We start from the raw sequence: 17,651 nt of genomic DNA, 5'->3' as shown, positions 1-17,651 counted from the left end.
TCCCAGCCAATGTTATAATAATCCTTACCGTCTGGGCCAATAATGTTATTGAAGGGGCGTTTCCCAGTGAACGAACTAGTGCCACTGGGCAAAAAAATCATGAACATGAAATAGTTGAGGGGAGGAGAAGGGGGGCACAGATAAGGTGGTGTTTTAATGAAGGAAGTATGTGCACTGTAACGATTTTTATGACCATATAAGTACCAGTCCATTCAGGATGGGCTACATCATCCAGGTTATCCCCTTGTGTCATTCGAATGGGGCTAGACTGGGGCTGCTTTGAAGCTCACAGACACTGCTTAGAGAGAACCTACCAAGGTTCATGTCAAGGAATCTACCACTACACAAACTGGGCTACAACTGTAGCCTACTGTTTTACTCTTTATCCATTTACCTTTATTTTGACAGGTAAGTTAACTGAGAAAACATTTTCAGTTAGTGATAGTATTACCATCACCACACTAATAATAGTGATATTTAGGGACACAGAAACACTATTGTCCGGAGAAACATACTGAAACTGAAACCACACTGAGGCATAATAAATGTAGGTGTATGTGCATATGAAAATACACACCAAATAGACAAAACAACAATTCAGATGATTTTTCCACCCTAAGAAAAAAAAGGCAAATTGCATTAAATTGGTCAATAGCATTCCACGTGACAGAAACTTGACCTGTGCAAAGCACTTATTGTGTGATTGTGTGAATTGATATGTTTCAGATTATTGACAGGTAGACCTGGTCCACAGGAAAGTGTCTATTGTCAAACAAAAAACAATGTACAATGCTGATAACATAGAAAGCTGTCAACAGTGTCTTGCTGAATGATCAAGAATCTTCCAGGAAATATAAAAATGGACAAAAACAATAACAACTGAAAGAAGGAAGGTAGATTCAACAAACACAGGTGCTTTCCTGTTGAGGTGCAAAAGCCCACTCAGCTTTTACCGTCAGGGGCCATCTTCTGGACATCTTTTTCGGTCCTGTCCGGACCGACGGTCTTTTTTGGGTCTTTTTTTGGTGCGGTCCAGAATGGCCTTGATTTCAACGTCTACGGACGTTGATTTTTGACAATAGACACTTCCCTGTGTATCAAGTCTATCTGAACCAAACATAGACGTCTACACTGAGTGTATAAAACATTAGGAACACCTTCCTAATATTTAGTTTCACCCCCTTTTGCCCTCAGAACAGCCTCAATTCTTCAGGGCATGGACTCTACAAGGTGTCAAAATGGTTCCACAGGGATGCTGGCCCATGTTGACTCCAATGCTTCCCACAGTTGTGTCAAGTTGGCTAGACATCCTTTGGGTGGTGGACCATTCTTGATAAATACAGGAAACTGTTGAGTGTGAAAAACCCAGCAGTGTTGCAGTTATTGACACAAACCGTTGCACCTGGCACCTACTACCATACACCGTTCAAAGGCACTAAAATAGTTTGTCTTACCCATTCACCCTCTGAATGGCACACATACACAATCCATGTCTCAATTGTCTCCAGGCTTAAAACGTATTCTTTAACCTGTCTCCTCCCCTTCATCTACACTGATTGAAGTGGATTTAACAAGTGACATCAATAAGGGATCATAGCTTTCACCTGGATTCACCTGATCAGTCTGTGTCATATACACTCAGTGTATATTTGGTTCATGGTCCTTGATTTCAACGTCCACAGATGTCCGGACCGGCCTATACTTGGGCCAAACATAGAAGTGTATAATTGGTTAAGATTTGGTCTCGTCCGAACAGGCCATGATTTGGGCCAAACATAGATGTTCAGATTTTGTCCGGTCCAGCCTTGATTTAGCCCAAACATAGACGTCTATAATTGGTCCAGATTTGGTCCGTCCCATATCAGATCGAATCTGAACCAATCATTGGCATCTATGTTTCACAAGTTTGATCAGCACATTACATCACAGTAGATCACAGCAGTGTAAGGTATATTACAATACACAATACAGTAAAGACAAGTAAAGTATAGTGCACTGTATTTTACCCTTCTTTACTCTAATGTACTCTACTCTACTGAACGAAACTGTACTGTACTCTACTGAAATCAACTATACTGTACTCTACTGCACTATACTCTACTGAATTAAACTCTATTGTATAGTACTGTACTCTACTGAATTAAACTATACTGTACTGTAGTTTATGCTACTGTACTAAACTCTACTGTACTAAATTAAACTCTACTGTACTGTACTGTACTCTACTGACTTAAACTATACTGTACTCTACTCTAATGAATTCAACTCTACTGTACTGTACTCTACTGAATAAAACTCTACTCTCCTGTACCATACAGTACTGTATCGTACTGTACTGTATTCTTCTGTGTTCTACTGTACTAAACTGCCATACAGTACTGTGATGTTCAAACCTGTGAAACATAACCTAGACGTCTGTGATCGTCGTTCAGATTTGAATCTGATCCACAAGACCACATTTGTACTTGTTTGTGGGCGGAGTTCATTAGACTAATACCCAGCATGCTTTGCACACGTTTTGTTACATTTACATTTTAGTCATTCAGTAGACGTTGTTATCCATAGTAACTTAAAGTCAGTGCATTCAACTAAGGTAGATAAACAATTACATATCACAGTCATAGCAATAAAACAACTCTGTAACCATTACACAGAATATTATTGTTGTTAAATTGGTCTGTTGGTTTACTCTGTATGCCAGTTTAGAATAAACTGCTTGAAATATCAAAATAAACTCTGAACCAATTATATTAATTTGGGGACAGGTCAAAAAGCATTAGGTTTTGTTGTGGAATTGTTAGATATTACCTGTTAGATAATGCTGCACTGTCGGATCTAGAAGCGTAAGCATTTTGCTACACATTTATGGCAGTTTAGCTAGCCAGCTTGCTGTTGTTAGCTAATTTGTCCTGGGATATAAACAGTAGCTTGTTATTTTACCTGAAATGCACAAGATCCACTACTCTGACAATTAATCCACAGATAAAACGGTAAACCAAATTAGTATCTCATCATCTCTCCTCCTTCCTTCGGGCTTATTTTTTCTTCTTTGGACTTTATATGACAGTTGGCAAACACATTTCCAGTGCATTACTACAACTGACTGGACTGCAGACCTCAGTTAATCTTTCAATCACCCACGTGGGTATATGCTCCTAAAAACCAATGTGGAGATGGGAGAGGCCGGACTTGCAGGCATTGAGCGTCACAAATAGAACCAATTTCTATTTTAGCACCTGGCTACACAGACCGTGAGCAGTGTGGGTGCAATGATTGAATAACATATATGTGTACATTTATCAGCATGTCATGGTGTCAGTTTTAAAGCTTTTGAAAACGCTAACATAAGTGCATGTGATAGATGGGAGCAATAAAACAAATATTTCGTTGCAATCTTCACTTTGCTCCTCTTTCCCATATAGAGGTGTGAAAAATGAATGTGTTTTATTGCTTACTTAATTGAGAATCTATAGCAGTTGAAATCTGGCCATGGAATCAATGATCGAAAATAAGTATTTTCAATGTCTGTAAATTACATATTTTCACATTTTGGAAAACATGTACTGGAAATGTCACGTTTTTTACTTTTTCAACACCTAAGATGCACCTGATTTCAACACCTGGAAAATGTTTATTTTTGACATCTGGAATATACGTCTTCTAACCTTCCATTCAGCACCTGAAATGCATGTGATGTCAACATATGGAAAATACTTATTTAATTGTAATTTTGCTTACTGAGAGTAGTCTAGATACAGTAGCTGAGATTGCTAAAACTATGGCTGTAGTGAGAAGGGCAAGTTTTGCCCCCACTGGAAGCCAAGAGATGTACTGTGGACAGCAGGCTGAAAAAGTGGAGAGAACCAGATTCATTCCCAAGTAGAGCACTGCTGTGTGTATGTATGTGTATGTGTGTGTGTGTGTGTGGGTGTACCAAGGCTGCACAGCCTAGGCATATCCAGATCTCTGGACAAGTTTGCCTGGAAAGGAACCTTAAAATAACAATACTGGAAAACATAAGACAAGAATTTCAACTTCATGGTTAAGTGATGGGGGAAGGGCTGGAATTGGGGGTAGAGAAGCAGAAGTGAAGAATGAGACTATGAAAGGATGAAAAAGAAAGAGGGGATGATATGAGCTGATGGATGCTAAGAGGGTAGAGAGCGTAAGTACATAGAGAGTGGTTCAGTACCACGTCTACCTAGTCATTCCATTGTGTTCCCCTGAGATCTAGAGAAGGTGAGACAGTCTGCCGGAACAAAGGCATTGAACCAGTATACAGGCCACTAACAGCAGGGAGACAATATCCTTTGCAAAGGAAAAAGGAAACGTGGCAAAGGAAATACATTGAAGAAATGCCCAGGTGAAAATGAGTATGGTGGAACAAGGAGAAAAGGGATAGAATAAAGATGAAAGAGGAAGAATAAGGTAATTTAATACTTTGCACTCCTGACCTCACTCGTTCTCATCTTCACTCTCTCCTAGGGGTGACGCCGGCTCTGTACGCGTTCCAAATGACCTGAATGTGAAACAGATGATGTTGTGACCTCATTGGATAAACAAGGGTTAACACAACCAACATTGGCAAAAACATCCTCGACACAGGTGACATCAACATATTGACATACACAACCTATATCTCATGTGCACTTAACAGAAGCAGTCTGGGTAAACAGCTTTATTATAACCATAGGATGACATAACGATTATTAGAGAAAGGAGTTTTTCCAGACCACACAATATGATCAGCAAAAACTCAGGACCCTAGATATAGCCTAGAACTAACTAAAAGTATGAGCCAATAAAGGTAGAATGTCTGTTGATAACAAGCAGAGAAATATGTTCAATGTTCAATATTATACTGTTCAATGTGTCAGCAGGTGTGGAATATGTCTGTGTTCAGGGGAAAATAATAAAGAAGGAAAATATATTTGAAAATATATATATTTAAAATAACATAAACTCAGCAAGAAAAGAAACGTCCCTTTTTCAGGACCCTGTCTTTCAAAGATAATTCGTAAAAATCCAAATAACTTCACAGATCTTCATTGTAAAGGGTTGTAAACACTGTTTCCCATGCTTGTTCAATGAACCATAAACAATGAACATGCACCTGTGGAACGGTCGTTAAGACACTAGCAGTTTACAGACGTTAGGCATTTAAGGTCACAGTTATGTAAACTTCACTGACTCTGAAAAACACCAAAAGAAAGATGCCCAGGGCCCCTCCCTGCTCATCTGCGTGAACATGCCATAGGTATGCTGCAAGGAGGCGTGAGGACTGCAGATATGGCCAGGGCAATAAATTGCCATGTCTGTACTGTGAGATGCCAAAGAAAGCGCAACAGGGAGACAGGATGGACAGCTGATCGTCCTCGCAGTGGCAGACCACGTGTAACAACACCTGCACAGGATCGGTACATCCGAACATCACACCTGCGGGACAGGTACACGATGGCAACAACAACTGCCCGAGTTACACCAGGAACGCACAATTCCTCCATCAGTGCTCAGACTGTCTGCAATAGGCTGAGGGAGGCTGGACTGAGGACTTGTAGGCCTGTTGTAAGGCAGGTCCTCACCAGACATCACCGACAACAACATTGCCTATGGGCACAAACCCACTGTCGCTGGACCAGACAGGACTGGCAAAAAGTGCTCTTCACTGATGAGTCGCAGTTTTGTCTGACCAGGGCCAACTTGCGGGTGCCTTGGTGGAAGAGTGGGGTAACATTTCACAGCAAGAACTGGCAAATCTGGTGCAGTCCATGAGGAAGAGATGCACTGCAGTACTTAATGCAGCTGGTGGCCACACCAGATACTGACTGCTACTTTTGATTTTGACCCCCCCTTTGTTCAGGGACACATTATTCAATTTCTGTTAGTCACATGTCTGTGGAACTTGTTCATTTTATGTCTCAGTTGTTGAATCTTGTTATGTTTATTCAAATATTTACATGTTACGTTTGCTGAAAAAAAAAATGTTTTGCTGAGTTTATATAGGGGATTGGAAATGATGCAGACAATTACATTGATAGAAGCCAAAATCTATCTGCAATATTAAAGCTGATCCACCCCCTAATGACATTTTTTAAAAGCAGAAAAACATGGTTAATGTTCGACTTGTTCAACGTTATACTGTTCTGTGTGGAATGTGTCTGTGTTTGTTCCTGCATATTTTGCAACTGTGCATCACATATAGCACACGACGACCCTGACAAACATGCCATGTAGTTGGAAAAATCAATACATCGCTCAGTTGGGAAATACAAGGAATTTTGCCCGGGGGTCAAGGGTCTCCTCTGAGCATTACCAGATGCTGAGGGAGCAGAAAGGAAGGGATTTGGGAAAGATATGTGCAGCCGCCCATCCAGACCTAATATTAGTTCTACATCATACTCTGCTCAATCATAGTCACAACAGGAGTGACAGGACACAACAAAGTGATTTGGGCCCAGACGGCAGCAACGAGGGATTAAAACAGAAGACAAGCAACCTATAACTAAGAGTAGATAACCAAATATGGAGACACACTCCTGACCTCACTGTCCCTTCTCCCTTGCTATGACAGTCTCTCTCTCTTTCACCTGCAGTTGTAATAGCAACTGGGTGTGTCTGTAATTCTGGGTGTGTAAAGTCACATCATCTGCTCTGAAAGAAAGGAACCCATTGACTCGCACAATGTGAACAGGCTGGTATGAGTTCATTGAGCTCTTTTACACACCAATAGCTTCTGTGAATTCATGTGTGTGTATTCATATGTGAGAGTAATGTGTGTGGGCCAGCCTGCATGTGTGTCAGATTTGTAAGTGATTGGAGTGCCGTATCCTGTTCATTCCAGATAAAAACCATATCTAAACATGGTGTGACACATATTAAGCATACAACACATTTGAATATGAGCCTAACGGCTATCTGTAGAAACACATTGTTTTGATTGTCAGCATCCAGCACCTTGCTGTTGTTTTACACCATTCCCCAATAATGTCAAACCCCCTGCCAAAACTATTTACGCAGCTCACTTAAATTTAGCCAGCTTGTCTTGACATGACAGAGTATGGCTGTGTGATAGTATTTTTGTGTGTCCTTAAATGGCTTAGAGCATCCCTGAGGGGCAATGTCCAAACACAACCGCAAAGTAATTAAAAACAGCTCCAGCATGCCAAATATGCTCTCATGAAATTATAGTAGACATGGCAATTTATTCCTTCTTTTGTCCTTTTCAGCATCCCTCGCGTCTTCCCTTCCCCAGTAATCAGTACACAGGAAAGGGTGATAAGACAGACCCATGTTGACTCACAACATTCTGGAATGTAGAGAAAAGGGAAGGGCGGGGGGCTCCTTTTCTTTCATATTCTCTTTCCCACTCAGCAGTAATCAACTCTCATAGCCAAAATATAAGTTCAGATCATGTATACAGTATGTATAAAAAGTATACATTGCTCATTGAGGCAGCAGGTAGCCTAGTGGTTAGAGCGTTGGGTCAGTAACAGAGAAGTTGCTAAATCGAATCCCCAGCAGACAAGGTAAAAATCTGTAGTTCTGCCCCTGAATAAGGCAGTTAACCCACTGTTCATAGGCCCTCATTGTAAATAAGAATTTGTTCTTAACTGACTTGCCTAGTTAAATAAAGGTTAAATATAAAATAAATGTACATGGTGAGGAAAAGGTGGGGGCGATAAACGGTGTCTGCTTTGTGTATAGTAAATTTACATTTGTCTGGAACAGAATGGACATTCAACAAGCTGAAGGGTGATATGTGCTTGATATATAAATAGAGCTAAGTATTTACTATAAACACAGAATACTCTTGGGCTGTGCCAGGTATGGCCGTTGTTACAGCATCACACACATTCCAAAGGCATTTTGACTATGTGGCACAGGCAGGGCCAGTCAAATTATCCCACAACAAACATTACAAGTTTTAGAGTATGAGAAAAGCAGAGAGAGATGGCAGAGGAATTCTGCAACTCTCCCTTCCCAGCCCGTTTGTTCAGCAGTCACTGGCTTCCCCAGTCTTTTTTTGCCTTATATGGTAACAGAGTGGTTGAGAGAGAGAGAGAGACAGCGGGAGCGAGGATGGAGGTGTGGTCTAATTGTTTTTGGCGGAAGAGGTGTAGGGTTACACTACTCATGAACCTTTCCAGCATTCCGTCATCTCTTCACCTCATTCCTATGACTAATGTCACGTTCATAAACAAGTGGGAGGTGGGAATTTACCAGTTGTGAAGTCGTAAATACAAGGTGGATGCATTCATGTGCTTTGAACTTGTTGAGAAACGCTGATTGGCTAATGACCAACAAGCTGCATAAACCAAAACTAAAACTACAGCTATAATGCTTGTAAAGAAATTATAGTGTTCAAAAACCTTATTAATAGATTGCTTTTTATAAATAATGTTTTGTTATTGCATTTATCTGCTGAAAATGCTGTTAACGAGGTAATTTCTTTAGTAGTTGATGTCAGAGATTAGCATGTGGGAAAAGTGGGAGCTCAGGATGATAGACGAGTTTCCCACTAGTGATTACCAGTTGAAGGGGCTTAAAAGTGGATTTTTCCCAGACATATGTGGTAAATTCTCATTTCCCACTTGGTTACAAACACAGCATAAGTCAGACAAAGAGTAGTTAAAGGCCCAATGCAGCCTTTTTATATCAATAGCAAATAATTTCAGGGTAACAATTAAGTACCTTAATGTAATAGATTTTCATTAGAACTCTCTTTGGAACTTTTTGTTATTAGTCTATTAACTAATTTACTGCAGTGTGGGAATGACCCTGTGTGTTGTCATGTGAGACGGAATGACAACTGGAGAGGGGGAGTCAGAGCCAGGTGCCTACCTAGACAGCTTGGTGGTGTTGGGGGTGGGGTAGAGAGGGGTAATTTAGAGGAGTTAAGTGGAGGCTGGGGTGGGGCATGCTTCAGCCTTCCAAACCATCACACTGATGAGAGGGGGGGTGAAACAAGTAAAGATAGAGAGAAACAGAGCAAAACAGAGACAGACTGATTAAATAGAAACTGAAGTAAAGGGTTTTGGCCTTTCTAGGGAGTTTTTCCTAGCCACCGTGCTTTTACACCTGCATTGTTTGCTGTTTGGGGTTTTAGGCTGGGTTTCTGTACAGCACTTTGAGATATCAGCTGATGTACGAAGGGCTATATAAATAAATTTGATTTGATTTGATTTGATAAAACTGAAAATACAGGATGGAGAGAGACATGAAATGGAAAAGAGGAGAAACTGAATGGGGGATAAATAGGCCGTCATTGTAAATAAGAATTTGTTCTTATCTGACTTGCCTCGTTAAATAAAAATAAATAATTAAATGAGAAGGAAAAGAATGTGGCAAGGTAGCTATAGACAGAAGACTATTCCAGCTCATTAGGGCCATACAGAAGTTTGTCAGTAATGGTGAGAACATCACACCCATTCTACTAGAAATAAATATGTAAATGAATCTGCGTGACAGAAAACATCCCTGCCTCCCATACAAACAAACATCACACCATCATCCTTAGTCAACATTCCATCACCACTCCCCAACTAGACTGCCCACATAGTTAACCAGGGAATCACATGGCTGAAATATTACCACAACTGATTAGATGTAAACTTCATAGTTGGCATACCCCCGAAAATAAAATTATAAAGAATATTATTTTACAGCTAAAGAAGTCATATATAGGTCTAAAGTCCTCCAATATTACTATGAAACCACTTCCTCATGATTCTTAGTCCTTTACCGCATGTAATAGTAGACCACAAACCAATTCACACTCCAAATATAGAACACCTTTAATATATTTTATTTATTCTCTTGGTCATATTACATAGTTTGAAATAAAATCTCAATCGAACCCATATAACCATATTTGTGTTTCCCGATTATCTCAAATTTCTCAGTCAAAACCAAGAGACAGACTGAGAAACTCATACACAGATACATCCATCCAACTCACATTAGGCATAATGGTGTAAAATGACAGTGCAGCCAACAATTCTTGGGGAAGGCCACACTCGAGTGGACTAAGCAGGAACTGCAAGGAGAGCGTCATCACAGCTCATTCACCAATATCACATTTCCTGTTAATGTCCCTCCCCACTTAATACTAAACGACTTGTACCACCCGTACAATGCAGTAAAGTACAGCAGTGTAGTTGCCCACCCTAAACAATCTATTGTAGTAAACTGGTACACACTGGCTCAGGCTGCTCTACCAGTTTCCACAGGGTGGGGCCATTATATTACAGGTTGGGGCCATTATATTACAGGTTGGGGCCATTACATTACAGGTTGATGGAGGGAGGAAACCGCTGCAAGATGAGAGCAATATATGAGTAAAGAGGGGAATTGAAGTTCACACAAGCACACACCCATCACTAGACAATAGACAGACAGAATAATACAAAGCAGAGAGGTTAGGGATGGGTGTGAGCGTGTGCCTGTTTTTCAGGTGGGTTGTGGTCAAGTGGTGGGTGGGTTGTTAGTTGTTTTAAACAGGTTCAACATGGCCATGAAGCACTGAGGACCAGGCCAGGCTCAGACAACAATGGGGTCATAAGGGGTTGGATCACAGGGATGTGATTGACATGTTCATTGTCCAACGAGCTTGCTGACAAACGAGTCTAGCGCCTCATCATCTTTGATTCCCACAAACTGGTCGATGACATCACCTCCTCGCATGGCGATTACCGTGGGGACCGCCGATACCTGTAGAGAGAAGTAGAGGTCAGTAACCACAATGACATCAGTCAAAGGCACTGTTCCAGAACAAAATTCATCCTTCCTTCCTTCCTTCCTTCTAGTAATCCCTGATCTGATCTGACTGGGTTGCTGTAAGCTATTTAGTGGAATCCCTGCTTTCACAAATCCCACCATTTTAGATCAGGAATTACTTCAAGAAAGGGAGGAAAGAAGGTCACATTTTCTAACTAACATTTACAATATCAATCAATAATGTCAACAGCTTCCACTTACCCCATATTCAATGGCCAAGTCTGTGTGATCGTCTATGTCGACCTTTGCCATGGCAACTTTGCCTTTCTGTTTGGCGACAGCTTTCTCTAATCTTGGCCCCAGTATCTTGCAGGGACCACACCACCTTCATAGAACAAACATGGGATTTCTGGTTAGAACTAATAATACTGAATGTATTTGTGAAATTTCAATCAAAAGTCTCCACAAAATAATATATATATATATATATATATATATATATAACACATATACACAGCTCAAAAGAATAAAGGGAACACAAGCACAATGTAACTCCAAGTCAATCACACTTCTGTGAAATCAAACTGTCCACTTAGGAAGCAACACTGATTGACAATACATTTCACATGCTGTTGTGCAAATGGAATAGACAACAGGTGGAAATTATAGGCAATTAGCAAGACACCCCCAATAAAGGAGTGGTTCTGCAGGTGGGGACCAGACCACTTCTCAGTTCCTATGCTTCCTGATGTTTTGGTCACTTTTGAATGCTGGCGGTGCTTTCACTCTAGTGGTAGCATGAGACGGAGTCTACAAACCACACAAGTGGCTCAGGTAGTGCAGCTCATCCAGGATGGCACATCAATGCGAGCTGTGGCAAGAAGGTTTGCTGTGTCTGTCAGCGTAGTGTCCAGAGCATGGAGGCGCTACCAGGAGACAGGCCAGTACATCAGGAGACATGGTGGAGGCCGTAGGAGGGCAACAACCCAGCAGCAGGACCGCTACCTCCGCCTTTGTGCAAGGAGGAGCACCGCCAGAGCCCTGCAAAATGACCTCCAGCAGGCCAAAAATGTGAATGTGTCTGCTCAAACGGTCAGAAACAGACTCCATGAGGGCCCGATGTCCACAGGTGGGGGTTGTGCTTACAGCCCAACACTGTGCAGGACGTTTGGCATTTGCCAGAGAACACCAAGATTGGCAAATTCGCCACTGGCGCCCTGTGCTCTTCACAGATAAAAGCAGGTTCACACTGAGCACGTGACAGACGTGACAGTCTGGAGACGCCGTGGAGAACGTTCTGCTGCCTGCAACATCCTCCAGAATGACCGGTTTGGCGGTGGGTCAGTCATGGCGTGGTATTTCTTTGGGGGGTCGCACAGCCCTCCATGTGCTCGCCAGAGGTAGCCTGACTGCCATTAGGTACCGAGATGAGATCCTCAGACCCCTTGTGAGACCATATGTTGGTGCGGTTGGCCCTGGGTTCCTCCTAATGCAAGACAATGCTAGACCTCATATGGCTGGAGTGTGTCAGCAGTTCCTGCAAGAGGAAGGCATTGATGCTATGGACTGGCCCGCCCGTTCCCCAGACCTGAATCCAATTGAGCACATCTGGGACATCATGTCTCGCTCCATCCACCAACGCCACGTTGCACCACAGACTGTCCAGGAGTTGGCGGATGCTTTAGTCCAGGTCTGGGAGGAGATCCCTCAGGAGACCATCCGCCACCTCATCAGGAGCATGCCCAGGCGTTGTAGGGAGGTCATACAGGCACGTGGAGGCCACACACACACTACTGAGCCTCATTTTAACTTGTTTTAAGGATATTACATCAAAGTTGGATCAGCCTGTAGTGTGGTTTTCCACTTTAATTTTGAGTGTGACTCCAAATCCAGACCTCCATGGGTTGATAAATTTGACTCCATTGATAATTTGTGTGTGATTTTGTTGTCAGCACATTCAACTAGGTAAAGAAAAGTATTTAATAAGAATATTTAATTCATTCAGATCTAGGATGTGTTATTTTAGTGTTCCCTTTATTTTTTTGAGCAGTGTATATATGAGTACAAAATAGAACCTGACAATAACATTAAATTGTTGCCGAGCAAGACAATGTCAACAAGTTGGCAAAAACATAAACCAGGGCAACACTGACCACCATGCATATCAAGGTCATGTGTATCATGTTTACTGTATATACATACAGTGCCTTGCAAAAGTATTCACCCCCCTTGGCATTTTTCCTATTTTTTTGCATTACAACCTGTAATTTAATTACCTTCAGAAGTCACATAATTAGTTAAATAAAGTCCACCTGTGTGCAATCTAAGTGTCACATGATCTCACCTGTTCTGAAAGGCCCCAGAATCTGCACCACCACTAAGCAGGGGGCACAATGAAGAACAAGGAGCTCTCCAAACAGGTCAGGGACAAAGTTGTGGAAGTACAGATCAGTGTTGGGTTATAAAAAAAAATCAGAAACTTTGAACATCTGACAGAGCACCATTAAAGACATTTTTTTTTTTTAAATGGATAGAATATGGCACCACAACAAACCTGCCAAGAGAGGGCCACCCACAAACTCACGGACCATTATGTATGTACATATTCTTATTCATTCCTTCACACTTGTGTGTATAAGGTAATTGTGAAATTATTGTGAGATTACTCGTTGGATATTACTGCATTGTCAGAACAAGAAGCACAAGCATTTCGCTACACATCTGCTAACCATGTGGATGTGACAAATACAATTAGATTTTGATTTGACCAGGCAAGGAGGGCATTAATCAGAGGCAACAAAGAGACTAAAGATAACCCTGAAGGAGGAGTATCTGTCCATAGGACCACTTTAAGCCGTACACTCCACAGAGCTGGGCATTACGGAAGAGTGGCCAGAAAACAGCCATTGCTTAAAGAACAAAAAATAAGCAAACACGTTTGGTGTTTGCCAAAAGGCATGTGGGAGACTCCCCAAACATATGGAAGAAGGTACTCTGGTTAGATGAGACTAAAATTGAGCTTTTTGACCATCAAGGAAAACGCTATGTCTAGCGCAAACCCAACACCTCATCACCCTGAGAATACCATCCCCACAGTGAAGCGTGGTGGCAGCACCATGCTGTAGGGATGTTTTTCTCCATCGGCAGGGACTGGGAAACTGGTCAGAATTGAAGGAATGATGGATGCCGCTAAATATAGGGACATTCTTGAGGGAAACCTGTTTCAGTCTTCCAGAGATTTGAGACTGGGACGGAGGTTCACCTTCCAGGAGGACAATGACCTTAAGCATACTGTTAAAGCATCCCTTGAGTGGTTTAAGGGGAAACATTTAAATGTCTTGGAATGGCCTAGTCAAAGCCCAGACCTCAATACAATTGAGAATCTGTGGTATGACTTAAAGATTGCTGTACACCAGAGGAACCCATCCAACTTGAAGGAGCCAGAGCAGTTTTGCCTTGAAGAATGGGCAAAAATCCCAGTGGCTAGATGTGCCAAGCTTATAGGAACATACCCCAAGAGACTTGCAGCTGGAATTGCCACAAAAGGTGGCTCTACAAAGTATTGACTTTGGGGGGGTGAATAGTTATGCACGCTCAAGTTCTGTTTTTTTGTCATAATGCTTGCTTGTTTCACAAAAAATATTTTGAATCTTCAAAGTCATAGGCATGTGTAAATCAAATGATTAAAAAAAATGTAATGGGGGGGGGGGGTTGTATTCAAGGTTGTAAGGCAACAAAATAGGAAAAATGCCAAGGGTTGAATACTTTCGCAAGCCACTGTGTATTCATGCATGTATATTCATTCAGGCTGTGAATGTAATTTTCTAGAGCAGGGGTGTCAAACTCATTCCATGGAGGGCCTAGTGTCTGCTGGGGTTTGGTTTTTCCTTTCAATTAAGACAACCAGGTGTGGGGAGTTCCTTACTAAAACAGTGACCTTCATTCATCAAGCCCAAGGGAGGAGCGAAAACCCACAGGCACTTTGCCCTACATGGAATGAGTTTGACACGTTGTAGAAGAACATGAACCCAATGTGGCTGTCCTGGCATTGCCTCTTGTTGTGTAACCTCAAATGATCTCCCTCCAATGGAAACACCATCAGATGTCAAGCCATGCAGCCAGACACATACAGTATGGGTAAGGTGTTGTTATCACACATGATATGCACTCAGTCACAACTTTCACTGTTATGCTTTAGTCTTACAATAGGAAAGCTGTTGAGCATGTTATGCCAACTCAATATAATTGATAAATACATTCACCTGTTGGGTGCATTGTTGAAAAAGCTATGGTCAGGTTTACAAGCATTGTTGTAAAACCATAATTTGATACCTTCTATAAAAATGGTTTCCTGCTGTCATCTCAGTTGTCTAATTCCAACAGGCAGACAGATGATTATCCATGTATTCTCTCTTAGGGGCTTTGCTTTCTGATTAGAGGGTAGTTTGTAAATGCTGTGGAGCCTAATATCCCCTCTGGGGGTCCATGAAGCATATTCATTAATTAATCTATTAGCTACTCACTGGGCATGGAAGTCAATAAGCACAGGCAGCTCACTGTTGATGACTCTCTCTGTGAAGTCCTCATGGTCCTGCACATTGAAGGAGACCTCTCTGTGGGAAGTGTGGGGCAGGGAGCGGGGCAGAGTGCGTTTGGGGGAAAGGAGGGATAGAGGGGTAGTGGATGAACGCAGAGAGGTAGAGAAGGAGGAGGTGGAGGCCGGGAGACAGCGAAGATCTTTTACTGAGAGGGTCCAAATTCTACGGACTAGCAGCCGGTGAGCCATCTGAAATAAGACATATAGGGGGAAGAGAACAGAAGAATGATCAATAAATGTAATTTCATGTCACCATAATAGAAAACTGGGCCACTACTCAGGCTGAGCTACTATGGTTGGACAGTGACATCAGGGGGAGGACACCTATAGAAGACATTAATGTTTACCACCATACAGTGGTAACATGTAGGTGTGTGAGAGATGGCTGGCTTAGTGGCTATGCACAACATAAACAGCTGGGAACAAGATTCAAACAGACAACTGCTGATGGGGGGAGGCAATAAACCACCACAAAGAGTTTAGATAGTTCGTTATTTTTGTGGCTTGACCATCCAATAGAACGGCGTCGTGTTTCGCACCCATTGTGCGAGTATTTACGAACTGGGTTTAGCTTTTTCTTCGAATAACCTCCGTGTGACTTTGCCTCTCTTCCTTCTCTCTTTCCACGCGCCTGTGTCCTCCCATTATAAAACGCCCACATCCACAAACCGGAGCAAAACTACCGCCATTACGTGCCAATGTCACCCATAATATCATTGTAGTGGCACAGACAAATAACACAAACCACTTACCGTTCTGTACACTATGGTCCTGTATGAAGTACTTCCGTTTACAGTTCAGATTAAAGAGAACGCACAGGTTATTTGTAAATCTCATGTTTGAGCGAGTAGCGCCGCCACGAGTTAAAATGCAGAACTACAGTGGCACCAGTGCACTTGAAGGGCTATGAAAGGTTCTCTGGCAAAACAATGGGAAGACCTGGAGATAGAGTTGAGGTGGATATGCAAATCGTGGAGACCCCACCACACGGAATCACAGAGGTACTGGCGGCTGCTTTAATAGACGTCTACGTCATCGGTGCCCGGGGAGCAGTTCTTTGGGGTTAACTGCCTTTCTCAAGGACAGAACGGTATATTTTTTTCACCTTTTTTTCACCTTCACGGATCAGGGATTCAAACCAGCGACATTTCGGTTACTGCCCCAACGCTCTAAACCGCTATAAGCTATCTGCCTACAAAGTTCACTGCATTGAGCTCAGGCACCTATAAATTCACCTAAGCGAAATTGTCAATATGGGTACCATGCTGGCCCTTTCTCTTCAGAGAGCTATTCATTCATAATTGATGGGGAGACTAAAATGAAAGTGAGAAGTGAGGCTGTCTCGACCACCTTTCATGTCAGATGGCCACGGGATGAAAGGTGTGGGTGTGTGGGTGTGTAAGGTGCAGAGACTGAGACTAGATGTGGAGAGAGTAAAGTAGACAGCACACAGACCGACAATGGATTCAGAAATGGGGGCAAGGCATTGCTGCTGCTGCTGATGATGATGTGGACAGATGGACAGGAGGACCAGACTGCTGCATAAACAATGAATGGATATTCAATCAAAGACAGCTCATTCCTGAAGTTGAGAACTGAGAATGCAGAGAGAATACTCCTGACCCTGTGAGTGGCTTTCACGTATTCTTTGTAGACCTATAGTACTTCTTACCATGAATTAGCTTTTGTACACATACTCATTGCACTGCACTCAATGTTTTCTCTCTGACTGTCCTTTCCTCTCTGTGTTTATTATTCTGTCTTTTCACAGCAGTGGAGGCTGGTGGGAGGAGCTATCGGAGGACAGGCTCATTGTAATGGCTGGAATGGAATTAATAGAACGGAGTCATACCTGTGGTTTCCATATGTTTGATGTGTTTGATACCGTCCCATGTATTCCATTCCAGCCATTACAACGAGCCTGTCCTCCTATAGCTGCTCCCACCAGCCTCCTCTGTTTCACCACTGCTGTATTATGTCTCAGTGATTTCATGGACAGTGACTGTTTTCTCTGGATGTCGTGCAGTACCATAGATTTGATGACTTAACTCTGAATAACTCTGTGTCAGTGGAGGCTGCTGAGGGGAGGACGGCTCATAATAATGGCTGGAACGGAGCAAATGGAAACCATGTGTTTGATGTATTTCAAACCATTCCACTAATTCCCCTCCAACCATTACCATGAGCCCGTCCTCCCCAATTAAGGTGCCACCAACCTCCTGTGCTCTGTGTTAATTCTGTACATTTGTATCCACTGTCTACTTATAGGGGGCCTTGTTGAACGAGATGTTTATGACCTATCCGGACATTGGTGAAGTGACTTCAGGATTTAAAAAAA

At 42.3% G+C, this 17,651-nt stretch overlaps 1 protein-coding gene across 2 annotated transcripts; it reads right to left on the bottom strand.

Moving 5' to 3' along the window:
• Positions 1 to 9,776: 9,776 nt before the first annotated feature.
• LOC115110592 (thioredoxin, mitochondrial-like) lies at positions 9,777 to 16,164 on the bottom strand. 2 transcript variants are annotated; one of them, XM_029636385.2, is made up of 4 exons: positions 16,066 to 16,164; positions 15,240 to 15,502; positions 10,978 to 11,101; positions 9,777 to 10,710 (listed from the first exon to the last, which is right to left on the bottom strand). In XM_029636385.2, exons 2-4 carry the CDS (start codon positions 15,500 to 15,502, stop codon positions 10,594 to 10,596), a joined length of 504 nt encoding a protein of 167 aa, XP_029492245.1. In that variant the 5' UTR covers positions 16,066 to 16,164; the 3' UTR covers positions 9,777 to 10,593. The 2 variants fall into 2 exon arrangements, with proteins under 2 accessions (XP_029492245.1, XP_029492244.1); XM_029636384.2 differs by lacking the exon at positions 16,066 to 16,164 and adding an exon at positions 15,876 to 16,037.
• Positions 16,165 to 17,651: the final 1,487 nt, after the last annotated feature.

Source organism: Oncorhynchus nerka, unplaced genomic scaffold (genome assembly GCF_034236695.1).
Source record: "Oncorhynchus nerka isolate Pitt River unplaced genomic scaffold, Oner_Uvic_2.0 unplaced_scaffold_1185, whole genome shotgun sequence".
Lineage (NCBI taxonomy): Eukaryota > Metazoa > Chordata > Actinopteri > Salmoniformes > Salmonidae > Oncorhynchus > Oncorhynchus nerka.
This window is presented reverse-complemented; position numbering and strand designations above follow the sequence as displayed.

Excerpts from the sequence above, each read along its gene's own strand:
- LOC115110592 (XM_029636384.2), bottom strand. The coding sequence starts at position 15,974 with ATGTGGGCGTTTTATAATGGGAGGACACAGGCGCGTGGAAAGAGAGAA. Across the intron at positions 15,503-15,875 it reads CGAAGAAAAAGCTAAACCCA|ATGGCTCACCGGCTGCTAGT; the intron begins GTTCGTAAATAC and ends GTCTTATTTCAG. Across the intron at positions 11,102-15,239 it reads CTTATTGACTTCCATGCCCA|GTGGTGTGGTCCCTGCAAGA; the intron begins GTGAGTAGCTAA and ends TGTTCTATGAAG.